Consider the following 15,293-nt stretch of genomic DNA (forward strand, 5'->3'; position numbering starts at 1 on the left):
AGATAAGCATCACTGATATTTTTTGTATCACACATGGATTGAAGCAAGGGTGTGTACTTGCTCCAATGCTCTTTCCTCTGTGCATGCCTGTTATGCTTTGTGAAACAGACTCTGTGCTGCTCATTTGGTATTTGGTCGGCTGTCCAACTGGGTCTTTAGGAATGAAGACCTAACAGTTCAAACAAAACTCATGGTGTATAAAGCAGTCATCATCACAATGTTAATGGACGTGAAATCTGGACCCTATACTGCCGCAACATCAAGAAACTTGAAAATTTTCATTAGCAGAAACTTCGTTCAGTCTTAATATTAAATGGGAGAACCATGTCTCCAATCTTAAATTTCTTGAGAGAGCATGTATGAACAGTGTAAAAGCCTCTATATTGACCAACAGCTTTGGTGGACTGGGCATGTGTGCCATATCAAGGATACCGAACTTCCTCATCAATTCCTGTTTGGTGAACTTTCCTCAAGCACCTGTGGTGCCCCTTTGAAGTTTTATAAAGATTAGCTTCAGCTTAAACCAGGGCCTCTCAAAGGCCCAAAATCTCACGCGTGCAAATTGAGGCGCAGAGTTACTGTGTACAGTGCATCGGTCCCATTCGGCTCGGCTCGGACCAACGCTTCGTCCCTGGGCTACTCGGCTAAGCTCGGCTCAACTTGGCTCGGATTTGGAACACTACGGAGCAAGTGGGGAAGAGAGAGACAGGCGGAGCGAGCGAGACAGGCATGGGGAAAGAGAGAGACAGCGCTATTGCTCCAAATCGAGGAGTGAGGGTCTGCCCTCTGGTCAACCAAGCAAAGTCATCTTTTGCACCATGCACAGTGCATGCACTCTGAGAGGCCCTGGCTTAAACAAACAATGAAAGTCACAAACATCAACTCTCAAACCCGGGATACACTTTCCAGGAATTGCTCGCTTTGGTGTCTAACCACCTCTATTGCTGTTGAACTGTTTGAGCAAGAGTGTTGCAAGCATGAAGAGTTCAATCTGTGTGGATGCATATTTCATGCTAGAATTGGCTTGTTTATTCAATCAGAAGTACTAGCATAAACAACATTGAGTGTAAGCAGGAAAATTTCTATACTCGAAAAAGAGTAGCGACTGTAATACCTGTCGTTGACGGAATAATCATATAGCATGTAATGTTATTGTTGATCAGTTTTATGAGCTTTCAATATTGTAGGCCTTCACATTTAGTTTTCTTCCGACTCTGGGATGTAGAGGCAGCCCTTCCTTCCTTCATGACTCCCTCTTGTCTTATTCTTAAAGCGATAGTTCCTTCACGATTTTTTCTCATTTTTATAATCATCTTTACGATTTTCCCCATTGATATGGACCGATGACCACGTGGTTTTAACACCTGATGTAGATGTTGATTCTCATAGGGAACCTGAAATATTTTACACCTCACGACAATCTTGACAAAAACCATCACCAATGGTATGGTAGTGAAATGGCGTATGGCTTCTATTGCCTGGAGTGTCCGAGGACGCGTTCAGCTCACCACTGATATGGTAAAACTGTAAGACATAAATGATTGGATTGGGCGAGTTGGTTGTGTTTTTAGGGGCACGGAGCTGTGAGCTTTCATCCAGAAAATAGTGGGTTTGAGCCCCACTGTCAGCGGCCCTGAAGATGGTTTTCCATTGCCATTTTTCACCAGGCCATGTCTGTTTCCTTCCCACTCCTAGCCCTTTCCTATCCTATCGTCGCCATAAAACCTTTTTGTGTTGGTGCAACATAAAGCAAATTGTAAAAAAAATATGTTGGAACTTGTAATTTGTATAACTTTTGGTATGTAATAATTTTCGAAAGGACCAATAACATCATTCACTCACTCCGTAGGCTTCTGAGGGCGTGAAGTTCCCATGCCTATCTCACAATCCTATTCCATCCTTTCGATCTTGAGCTTGCTCTTCCCAATTATCAGTTTGGAGGATCTGGCGTACCTTGTTGATCTCCTTCTTCCAGATGCTTCAGGTGCTTCAGGGTCTTCCTGAAGGTCTTTTTCCATTAAGAGATCCCTTGTATAGATCTACTGGTGCTCTGTTATTCTGCATCCTCAGTACATGTCCAGCCCAGTACAGTCTGTTGGATTCTATCACACACATTATAGTGTGTTGTTGAGAAAGGGTGTAAATCTCATAATTAGATCTTTTCTGCCAGCTTTGAGAGATAGGATTGAACCATGGGCCAAATATTTTTCTATAAACTTTATTTTCAAAGACTTGCAACTGCTGCTGCTCTTTCTTAGTTATACTCCATGTGTTGGAACCGTACAGAAGTACTGGTCAAATGACTGTATTGTAGATAAGTCATTTTTGTATTTCTTGTTAAAAACTTGGAGCCTAATATAGGGCTCACAGAGTAAAATGCATTATTTACATTCTTAATTCTAGCTTGGTGTTCCTGTTGACTTTGGTTTTGCTCATCGATTAATACACCAAGGAATTTTAAACTCCTCTACTCTTTTAAATATATATTTGCCAATCTTCAAAGGCAATCTGTCAACCTCATCATGATTCAATCTGTGTACAGCCATGTAATGTGTCTTTTATCATTTACCCGTAAGCCAATTCTTGCTGCCATTTCCTTTAGTTCCACAAATAACTGCCTAATTTCTAATTAATTGCAGCCATTAAGAGCAATATCATCCACATATGCAAGGACTTTATGTTGTCTCCCCAATATGATGCCAGCAGGTACAAGAGCTAATTTCCTGATAATCTTCTCCAGTGTAATGTTGAATTGAAGAGGAGATAGTTCATCCCCTTGTCTCAGACCAGTCTTATTCTGGAAGGAACTTGATTTTCTGCCCTTAAGCAAAACACAGCTAACATTACCATCCATACACAGTTTGCACGTGTTAATTAATTTTATGAGCAAGCCAAACTCCATCATGATGTTCCACAGTTCTTCTCTATGGATTGAATCATATGCCTTGAAGAAATCTGAATGAAAATCTACAGCCTGTTTACAGTCTATTGACCGGGTCAGGAATGGAATGAATGAATGAATGAATGAATCCCCCATCTAGCAGTGAGGATAGGAATTGTGCCGGTTGCCAAAGCCTGTCGCACTCCTCTGGGGCAATGATTAATGACTGATAGATGAAATGATATTGGAGAGTGTTGCTGGAATGAAAGATGACAGGGAAAAGTGGAGTACGCAGAGAAAAACCTCTCCCACTTCCGCTTTGTCCAGCACAAATCTCACATGGAGTGACTGGGATTTTAACCACGGAACCCAGCGGTGAGAGGCCGACGCGCTGCCGCCTGAGCCATGGAGGCTTCTTGAAGAAATCTATAAAAGAGATAATTGTAGCGGGTAATAATTTGAAACATGAAATGCAATTTAGAAAGAAAAACATTTCAACATTAAATGCAATTTAAGAATCATTAAAATCATATCATGAAATCAACATTAAAAAAGGTAAACTACACAGAAACTAACGGCAGGATGTGGAACGCAGAAGGAACCCTACAAGGTTGTGAATTGAAGGACTTTTGGTGGCCCAAACTTCAAACAAAGAATAATTTAGTTAAAATCTACTTATCATAAATACTTATTTATTATAAACACATATAGAAAGTAAATAATGAACACTACCTTTAACATCAAATACAAAATAGAAAAGGTAACCCTGAAGGAATTAAGTTGCAGCTTTACAATCTCATCAGTACTAAAATTTTATGTAAAATACTTTTAATATGAAGCGACCACCTTCACCAAAAAATACAGGTCAAAAGAGAATAAAAAGGAAACGGAACTACTGAGGCCAAGCTTAATGAAAAATTAATTTAAATTACAAAACTGTTAAAAAACTTGCCTCATGTCAAAATGAAGATGGATGTAAAACCACTTTATACCACTGTAAATGGTTGAAAGAAATCAATGGGTAAACTCATGTGACAAATTTAAAAAAAGGTGAAATGAAGTAAAATTAAGCTACATTAGAAAATTTAAGATTTGCTCACCCCAAGAGAAGCCAGAGCTCCAATGGAGTGCAGAGCTCCCAGACAACCCGTCCGCTCTACATGATGTCAAAGACAGAAATCCAACCACCCTGCAACATGCTTCCCAAAGGTAGCTCATGCCGGATGGTGCAACCGGAAATGCCACAGCAAAATTAATGACCAATGAGCGCACAGGAGTTACCTTCCGATTAATCTAACCCAATCAAATTAAAACGTTTAATTGGATGCTTGTTAGGAAACATCTCGAATCTTGTGCAAGTCCCAGAAAAGTCGACACGTGCAGTACAGGGTGTACCACAATTTTTGATGATAAAATTTAAGATAGTTTTAAATGATAAAGAATTAACTTGAAATAGGTCAAATATATATACTCTCATAGCACACGTCACAATAATGAACCAACTCCTTGTGTTCCCACACCTTATCATTCTGCTTCTATGGCGCAACGACCCGTTTTTAGGTCGTGGCCTCCCCAGTTGCTCTCCGCCAAAATTGTCGATCTCATGCAGCAACTCTCCAATTCCGGATCTTGAGGATGTGTGCTGCAACCTGATGTAAACCATCTTCCCATCTGTTACGTGGCCTTCCCACAGGCTTTCTTCCTCCAAAGCCTCCTAAGAATACCTTCTTTGGGATTCGGTGATCTTCCATCCTAATTAGATGGCCTGCCCATTTAAGTCTCTTAATTCGAATGGCATGCGACAGGGGTGCCTCCCCATACAGGGAATATAGTTCATTGTTATATCTAATTCTCCATTCCCCTTGTACACATATGGGTCCATAAATTCTCGTCAGGATTTTCCTTTCGAAGGAATCTATCTTCTCCACAGCTTTCTTTGGGAGGGTCCACGTATCACTTCCATACATCACTATACTGTGAATGAGGGTTTTGTATAGCATAACTTTTAGGCTCCGGTTTATATATCTACTTCTGAAAAGAGGTAGTACTGCGAAGTATGCTCTATTGGCAGCTTGAATTCTTGCCTGTATTTCTACCATTTCCTCATTCATGTTACCAAGCTTGATAGCTGCAGTTGCTTAAGCGCGGCCAGTAACAAGTAATCAGGAGATAGTGGGTTCGAGCCCCACTGTCAGCAGGCCTGAAGATGGTTTTCCGTGGTTTCCCATTTTCACTCCAGGAAAATGCCGGGGCTGTACCTTAATTAAGGCCACGGCCGCTTCCTTCCAATTCCCAGGCCTTTCCTGTCCCATCGTCGCCATAAGGCCTATCTGTGTCGGTGAGTTGTAAAGCAAATAGCAAGAAAAAAAGTCATTCTTTTTGGTTAGATGTACGCCAAGATATTTAAACTCATCCACCACCTCCACTTTGGATCCTTCAGGGACAAGTTGGTCATCTGTATACTTCCTTCACTGAGCCTGCACCATTACCTTTGTCTTTGTTCATTGATCTTATGTCCAATCTCTCTGCCTTATCTACTCAAGTCTTCAAGTACTTCTTTAACTGCCCTTGTTGTTCTTCCCATTCAATTAATTTTCATCAGCATATCCCACTAGTCTAGCTATTTTGTATAGAAGTGTTCCACTGCTGTCGACCCTTTACTTTCTAATCACTGATTCTAGTGCCAGGTTAAATAGAATTGGTGCCAAGCCATCTCCTTGCTTCAATCCCTGATTCACTTCAAAGAAGCTGCCTACTTCAGTCTGAATTTTCACTCCCGCCATCATATTTCTCATAGTTAATTCCACTAGTCGCACCAGCTTTTCTGGTATCTTGAACCCTGTTAATATCTCCATTAATTTATCCCTGTCAATAGAGTCGTATGCTTGTTGAAAGTCGATAAATATCTGTACCACATCTATGCCCCGTTCCCAACATTTCTCCAACACTTGTCTCACAGTAAATATCTGATCAATAGTGGATCTTCCCTTCCTGAACCCTGCCTGGTACTCTCCTAGAATTTCTTCCACCAGGGGTTCCAGTCTATTCTTCAGGATCAAGGTGAACAGCTTATATACTGTACACTGCAGTGTAATCCCTCTATAATTGCTACATACCAACTTATCCCCTTTCTTGTATATTGGGCATATGATGCCTTTGCGCCAGTCTTCAGGCATTTCTTCTGTATTCCACACTCTCACAATTAGATCGTATATAGCTTCTTGTAGCATGCTCCCTCCGTATTTCCACAACTCTGCAGGGATTCCATCAATACGTGGTGCTTTATTGTTTCTCAGTTGCTGTATGGCCGGCCCCGTGGTGTAGGGGTAGCGTGCCTGCCTCTTACTCGGAGGCCCCGGGTTTGATTTCCGACCAGGTCAGGGAATTTTACCTGGACCTGAGGGCTGGTTCGAGGTCCACTCAGCCTACGTGATTAGAATTGAGGAGCTATCTGATGGTGAGATAGCGGCCTCAGTCTAGAAAGCCAAGAATAACGGCCGAGAGGCTTCGTCGAGCTGACCAAACGACACCTTGTAATCTGCAGGCCTTCGGGCTGAGCAGCGGTCACTTGGTAGGTCAAGGCCCTTCAAGGGCTGTAGTGCCATGGGGGGGGGAGAGGGTTTAGTTACTGTATGGCTTCTATCACTTCTTGCATAGATAGTGCTGTGACTTCCGATTCATTTGTCTCATTGTTATTCCTTGAAGTAGTTAGTGCTTTCCCTTCCATTTCTACTGGGTTCAGAAGGTGTTGGAAATATTCCTTCCATCTATCTTCGATCCCTTCTTTGTCTCCCAAAAGTTGTCCATCTCTGTCCTTACACATGTTTGTTCTTGCCTTGAATCCTTCTTTCACTTCCGTAGCTTCCCTGTCAGCCATGTAGCTGTTATCTTCCTTAAATTCCTCCACTATTCTAGCCATTTAATTTTCTTCTCTTTTTTCTTCGATATACATTCCTTACTTCTTTATTCTGATTTTCAACCTCTTGTTTCTTCACCCTTGTTGGTCTCTCTAAGTATGCTTTATATGCCTTATCTCTTTCTTCTGTGGCTTTTTGTCATTCCTCATCAAACCATTTCTTTATGTTCCTTTTGGGTACGATGTCTAGTGTGTCCTTTGCCACGGTCTTAATGCTTTCCTTCAGAGCAACCCATTTGGTTTTGACCGTTACTGTTTGGTGTTTATTATATTTCTCTACCAGAACTTCTGCCATTCTTTCCCCATATCTTTCTGACACTTCCTTATTCTTCAGTTCACTAGTATTGTACTTTTCTATCCTACTCACTCCTTCCTTCCTTGCTTTCATAATACGATACCTTAAGATTGGCTTAACCCTTAAATTGGCAGACACCCAAATTTTCAAGGAAAATTTTTTAAAAGAATATTTCTTACACCAAATGGACACTTTGAATGCTCTGATGTGTTGACAAATATTCATTTGCATTATATACAGAAATTAGAGTGTGTTGCTTGAGAGCAACATTGCCAAAAAGTAACAATCAGTAATGTGTTCCTTGTAAACATCATTGCTGCTGTAGGAGAAGAAGTTACATTTTAAGATCGCACATGAAATGCCTGGAAACAGTTCCTACCAGGTACAAAACACAGATCCAAGTCACATTTTGAGCACTTCACTGTTGAGTATCCAGTAGGGCAGTATCGGCATCATCCTTTCGGTCCATGTTGTGGCCAGTGAATCAGGTAATCCTGGTGAGGGTCCCATACACTGGAACCATACTCTAGTTGGGGTCTTACCAGAGACTTATATGCCCTCTCCTTTACATCCTTACTACAACCCCTAAACACCCTCATAACCATGTGCAGAGATCTGTACCCTTTATTTACAATCCCATTTATGTAATTACCCCAATGAAGATCTTTCTGTATATTAAAAACCAGATACCTACAATGATCCCCAAAAGGAACTTTCACCCCATCAACGCAGTAATTAAAACTGAGAAAACTTTTCCTATTTGTGAAACTCACAACCTGACTTCTAACCCCGTTTATCAACATACCATTGCCTGCTGTCCATCTCACAACATTTTCGAGGTCACATTGCAGTTGCTCACAATCTTGTAACTTATTTATCACTCTATAGAGAATAACATCATCCGCAAAGAGCCTTACCTCCGATTCCACTCCTTTACATATATCACTTATATATATAAGAAAACATAAAGGTCTGATAATACTGCCTTGAGGAATTCCCCTCTTAATTATTACAGGGTCAGATAAAGCTTCACCTACTCTAATTCTCTGAGATCTATTTTCTAGAAATATAGCAACCCATTCGGTCACTCTTTTGTCTAGTCCAATTGCACTCATTTTTGCCAGTAGTCTCCCATGATCCACCCTATCAAATGCTTTAGACAGGTCAATCGTGATACAGTCCATTTGACCTCCAGAATCCAAGATATCTGCTATATCTTGCTGGAATCCTACAAGTTGAGCTTCAGTGGAATAACCTTTCCTAAAACCAAACTGCCTTCTATCGAACCAGTTATTAATTTCACAAACATGTCTAATATAATCAGAAAGAATGCCTTCCCAAAGCTTACATACAATGCATGTCAAACTTACTGGCCTGTAATTTTCAGCTTTATGTCTATCACCCTTTCCTTTATACACAGGGGCTACTATAGCAACTCTCCATTCATCTGGTATAGCTCCTCCGACCAAACAATAATTAAATAAGTACTTCAGATATGGTACTATATCCCAACCCATTGTCTTTAGTATATTCCCAGAAATCTGATCAATTCCAGCCGCTTTTCTAGTTTTCAACTTTTGTATCTTACTGTAAATGTCATTGTTATCATTTGTAAATTTTATTACTTCTTTGGCCTTAGTCTCCTCCTCTATCTCAACATTATTCTTGTAACCAACAATCTTTACATACTGCTGACTGAATATTTCTGCCTTTTGAAGATCCTCACATACACACTCCCCCTGTTCATTAATTATTCCTGGAATGTCCTTCTTGGAACCTGTTTCTGCCTTAAAATACCTATACATACCATTCCATTATTCAGTAAAATTTGTATGACTGCAATTATGCTTGCCATCATGTTATCCTTAGCTGCCTTCTTTGCTAGATTCAATTTTCTAGTAAGTTCCTTCAATTTCTCCTTACATCCACAGCCATTTTTAACTCTATTTCTTTCCAGTCTGCACCTCCTTCTTAGTCTCTTTATTTCTCTATTATAATAAGGTGGGTCTTTACCATTCCTTACCACCCTTAAAGGTACAAACCTGCTTTCGCAGTCCTCAACAATTTCTTTAAACCCATCTCAGAGTCTGTTTACATTTTTATTTACCGTTTTCCACCGATCATAGTTACTTTTTAGAAACTGCCTCATGCCTGCTTTATCAGCCATATGGTACTGCCTAATAGTCCTACTTTTAAGACCTTCCTTTCTATCGCATTTATTTTTAACTACCACAAAAACAGCTTCATGATCACTAATACCATCTATTACTTCAGTTTCCCTATAGAGCTCATCTGGTTTTATCAGCACCACATCCACGATAGTTTTCCCTCTGGTTGATTCCATCACTTTATGAATCAGCTGTCCTTCCCATATTAACTTTTTTGCCATTTTTTGGTCATGCTTCCTGTCGTTCGCATTTCCTTTCCAATTGACATCTGGCAAATTCAGATCTCCCGCTACAATCACATTTCTTTCCATGTAGTTTCCCACATAGCTGACTATCCTATCAAATAATTCCGAATTCACGTTAGTGCTACCCCTTCTCGATCTGTACACTCCAAATATATCAAGTTGCCTATTATCTTTAGAAATGAGCCTTACACCTAGAATTTCATGTGTCTCATCTTTAACTTTTTCGTAGCTTACAAATTCTTCTTTCACCAGAATGAACACTCCCACTCGCACCATTCCTATCCTATCTCTACGATACACACTCCAGTGTGGTGAGAAAATTTCTGCATCCATTATATCATTTCTCAGCCATGATTCAACTCCTATTACAATATCTGGTAAATATATATCTATTAAATTACTTAATTCTATTCCTTTCTTTACAATACTTCTATAGTTCAACACTAACAATTTTATGTCATCCCTACTTGATTTCCAGTTCCCTGTTCCCTTATCACCGCTCCCTAGGCCATCCCATTTCCCTGAATGTACCTCCCTATTACCCTTCCAAACAAATTTCCTAACTTATACGTACCACTGCGGTTTAAATGAAGGCCATCTGAGCGCAGATCCCTATCTCCTACCCACCCATTAGGATCTAGAAATTTCACTCCCAGTTTCCCACATACCCACTCCATAGTCTCATTTAAATCCCCAATCACCCTCCACCCTTTCCTTTTCCTGCACTCATGAGAGCATTGACAATATCTATCCTGAATATCTTCAGGGATTTCTTTTTCCTTTCTTCACACTCTCGATGATATATCAACCATGCATTTACAGTGCATAAATTGAGAACAAACCCAAACAGGCATAAATACCATCGACTAGATTTGAGCGGTACTCTATACAGCTCTATTACCATGCCAGACAAGTCCACTCCATGCATGTTCTTGTACTGAGTAACACATTCGGGACAAGTAATATCTACTTTCTTCTTTTCTGCACTGCTCCATTGTTTCACTGTGGAAACAGGTTTTATTCCACAAAAAGAGCTTTCTAGGCACACAACTTTGTTATCGACCCACCTAACCAGAATAAGACCAGACGTTTCATCCATTCAAAAATCGTAGCTGCCTCGACCACGTTTCATCATCGACTTTTCATCTTCTAGCGGACAATTCTTGAGGCGGTTTTTTCTCACTGTTCCCAAGGAATCAATGTTCAGTTCTTTCAGGTAGATTATTAGTTCGAAGGTACAGAAAAAGTTGTCAAAGTATACTCTTGGTTTTACTTGTTGAGAAATTGTTTTACACAAGATAAGGACCACTTGCCCACCAGTTCCAAAACCTTTCTCCTCCCCTGTCAGATTTGTGATCTTTCCAGTGTATGGAATAAAATAATAAATTATCCCTGATACACCAGCACGCACAAAAAGTCTTTGCCTATGTGAATGAAGAAGTTAAACTAGTGAATTTTGTAAATTCAATTAAAAATGTTAACACCGTGAAGTTGTTTGTTTGAAAAACAGCTACAATGAAATGTTATGATTTATTTAAATTAGTGCTTATGGAATAAATGTCAAACCTGTGTTGTGATTTGTTCTTTTCTTTACTGTCGTCAATCCTCTCCCTTTAAATGTCTCTGAAAGAAGGACAGCTCCTTAACAAATAATCCACCTCAGGATCTCTCATGTACTGGCTGAGCTGGACCGGGAAATAGGGGGCAATATAGATGAAAAGAAGTGAAAAACTCAAAAGTAATATTTTCTTACTGATTGCCTGGTACATTACTCTTGAATGGAATGGTATAGGTGTATCTAATTTTAGCGATCTTCTACTTGACTGATTTCAGAGAGGGGATCGTGGTCGTCCTGAAGATCAAGTACTGATGAGAGCGCTAAGAGACTTCAATATTCCCAAAATTGTCACAGATGACGTCCCTGTCTTCATGGGACTCATTGGCGACCTATTTCCTGCCCTGGATGTTCCACGTAAACGAGATCTTGACTTTGAGAAGATGGTCAAACAAGCTGCAATAGATTTGAAGCTGCAGCCTGAGGACAGCTTCATTCTCAAGGTAAAGATTGTTCATATTCCACTTAGATTCTTGGTGAAGAATACTCTGTCATAATCATCATCACCATCCCATCTTCATCGCCACCATAGATTCTCCACTCCAGGAGGCTGGGTATGAGAATGAACAAACTTCCGCCTGATCCAAGGCTTGCTCTACTGTTTTTGAAAAACACTTGCTCTGTTTCCTCTTCTGCTGACTTGCTATGCCTAATACAACATATATAAATGTAAAACATCCACCAGTACAATACATTATTTATTCGGATAAAAGTTATTACCTGACGGCAAACACTAGTATATATTTCATCCACTTAGTTGACATCTTCAGATAAATACCATCAGTTCTAAACTATTTACACTGAATTATTAAAAGGGAGCAATAGAATTTAAATCCATGAGGAAACTAGTGATACGGATCGGTGGGCAAATCCAAGTTTGATAATTGAGAATAGATTAAGAGAGCAAGAATAATAATAATTAGTTATTATAGCAAGCATATGCAGTGGAAAATAATAAGGCCAGAGGGTTCCGGGAATGTAGAGAATGGCAACGATAAATGTACTTAAAGGAAGTGATAGATTCAATAATAACAGTTGCTTTTACTTCAATAAAATAATATACTGTGTACATTTCCAACCAGCGGGGGATAACAACTAACAATTGCAGGAATAATTTCCAATTCAAGCTTACGATAAGTTACACAAAAATGTTAGCCCAAAATTACTTAGGTGGTTACATTACAAAAATAGGGTGATGAAAAGAACTTTAGTAAAAAGCAGTTGAGCTAGGCCCATACATGTACATACATCTGTGCCAGGGGGATATATTTGGACAAAAAGTAAGTGCTATTTACATTTAGACAAGAAAATAAGCCTATTTAACATAATGAGCAATCAAATGCACTAAACCCATTTTCACACCAGGCAAATGCTGGGGCTGTACCTTAATTACGGCCACGGCCAATTCCTTCCCACTCCTATCCCTTTCCTGTCCCATCATTGCCACAAGACCTATCTGTGTTGGTGCAACGTAAAGCAACTAGCAAAAAAAATGCACTAAAAATTTGTAGACAAATAATGAAGTAGAACCTAAGCTTGTTAAATTATTATACAAAATATCTTAAGGATCTATATACTGTGAATGATACAAAAAAATGTAATAAAATATAGGATAGGCTGAGAAATGGAGGAAGTGAAGGAAACCAAGAGACTCGACCAGAAAATTTTGTTGTTAGATGCACAAAGCAATGAGTCCAAAACACACAAGGATTTGCATCATGTATTAAAGGTTAGAACAGTTCAAGTGCTCTGAATGACAATGTGAGCCCTAGATTAGTTCAAAAGTATGTAGCCCATTGACCCAGAATAAAAAATAGTGGCCTATAAGTCAATGATTCCCCCAACTCCATCAGCAACAACAAATAGAATAATAAGAATAGAATAATAAGAGAAGATATGTCACATTATTTGCCCTCTATGTCTCACCTAGAAAATAGTTTCAGTAGATGGAACAGAAAACCAGCTCTATCCAAGGTAATGTGCTTGCACATCCATCAGGGAATGGGCTCTCGTTCAACTTGCTGGGTTAGGCCGGTGGTACGTATTTATATGAATGTGAATTTGTTCTGGAAATTGCAAGAAATAGAATTGACGTCAGGGGAGCGGGAGAGTCAGGTGATTGACTAAGATTGTGGCTAGTATGTGAAGAACAAGAGTGGAAGAACGTAGTTTTAGAATGAAGTACCGGGGATATGCAAAGAATATTTGTATCACACTAGTATATGACTCATCAAAATCTAGAACGAAACACCAAACTAAAATATGAATAGAAAGTGCATCTATCAAGTCGTAAAACATTACACATATTACTGGCAAGCTAATCACTGAAATCTTAAAACTGTTCTTTGATGTGTTGATACACAAGGACTTGGATGTAGTGAGAACCAAATTACTTGTCACACATAACAAAGTTCATTATTAAAAATATTTCAAAATGTTTAAATTAGGATTTTTTCCCCTTGCTAGTGGCTTTACGTTGCACTGACACTAAATTAGGATCAACATCCTCCTGTGGTGTGGACCAGTCTTATTTTATGTTGTGGTGAACTTCAACAGGGAACCATTGAACCTTTTAATATATTGAGATCTTTCTAATGACAACCGGATGTAACACATTTTACGTAACACAGTAATAATAATAATATGTGTAACATCTGTTTTAACTGTTAGTAGTTACATGCTGCACCCGTCCCCTACCCATGAAATCTCCAGGGATAAATCTACAGGATTGTTAACTGGGTATAAATCAAGTGGGCATCATAAATATATAAAATAACTTAGCGGCATAAAGGGTCGGAGAATGCGGGTGTCATATCACTAAAATCGAATGAGAACACTATCTTAAAATTTTAAAATTAAAGGGTTTATTATCATCCTGATGATTGTGAAAAATGATGCAAATATACCACATTGAATTTACAATTAGTAATAACAAGTTTCACAGTTAACATGTTGAAGATCATTTCAATTTGTTTTGAGGACGAGACTAGTACCATGAAACCATATTTGATCATGACCTTACATATACGGAATATTAAACAAATAAATCACTCAAACTATCCCCATTAACACTGGGTTATATTTACATAACTTCACACAAGTCTGAGTGAAGCCTATCCTAGATCCAACTTCATAAACAAATAAATAAACCCATTTAAAAGAATTCACACTAAACACACGGGAATATTTCAACATGAAATGCTCTGGTTCGGAATCGAACCCAGCATACACACACTCAGCCCCAGGATTGGAACCTGTGTTCACAAGTCAAAATAAAATGCAATCACCACAATAAAACAGCACATAATACAATAGATACAAATGAACACGGATCTCCACGGTGTAGGGTTCAAACAAGTGATCACTGGACTCCGCAGATGGGCACTGGAAATCCTAACTATCTTATTCATGCAAAAATGGCTGCATCACACTACTTAATTGAGACTTTCACTGACCAAAGTACTTTAAAGTAAAGGATAATCTTCCAAATATGTCAAATAACACATCCATCACATATCTTGGAAAAGGGACCCAGCTGTCTAAAACCCTGGCTATGTTTCGTCTAAAAAAAAAACCACCTCACTCTCTCTTTCTTCTACAGGAATCCTCTTTGTGGGCGTTTCCCTGTCACATAAATATATATCTTCCCCAGTCAGTCAGCTAACACACATCTTCATTCGGGTGGAGAACTTCACTCTTACATATAATTTTACCTGCCTTCACAGCTTTCATATTATCGTTTCTTATAAATTCATACTTAGCCCATTAATATACTAGTTTACAGAGTCATTTCATCTCATATTCCAATTCACAGCGGGTGTTCAATCTTTCCAACTCAGAGTCCCGTCTTCCAATCTCTGCTGTCTCCCTATGTTACATTTCTCCCTGTACAGCGATACAAAAACTCACTACCAAACAATTAGCTATTATAACACCTCCATCAAAGATTCTACAAAATTCTTAGGATGGCATTATTACATTCTCAACTCACAGCCATTTATTTCATTTATGGATGAATTTAAAATCTCCGTCTCTTGCCTAGCTACATGAGAGGATATGGTCCGAACCTCACGACAGCTCACTCTGGTGCTCCTTTCATCCGACGACTAAACTACATCAAAATACTACTTGCATGCATGATGATACCACTGGTTGAGTGCCAATCAACATAAG

The 15,293-nt window shown here is 39.2% G+C and overlaps 1 protein-coding gene across 1 annotated transcript in view; it reads left to right on the forward strand.

Annotated features, from left to right (window-relative positions):
• Positions 1-15,293, forward strand: part of LOC136875368 (dynein beta chain, ciliary) — a 782,313-nt gene that overhangs the window by 590,739 nt on the left and 176,281 nt on the right. The window contains exon 38 of the mRNA XM_067148948.2: positions 11,339-11,563. Within this exon, the coding sequence (XP_067005049.2) occupies positions 11,339-11,563 (225 nt within the window). The remainder of the gene's footprint in view (positions 1-11,338; positions 11,564-15,293) is intronic.

Source organism: Anabrus simplex, chromosome 1 (assembly GCF_040414725.1).
Source record: "Anabrus simplex isolate iqAnaSimp1 chromosome 1, ASM4041472v1, whole genome shotgun sequence".
NCBI lineage: Eukaryota > Metazoa > Arthropoda > Insecta > Orthoptera > Tettigoniidae > Anabrus > Anabrus simplex.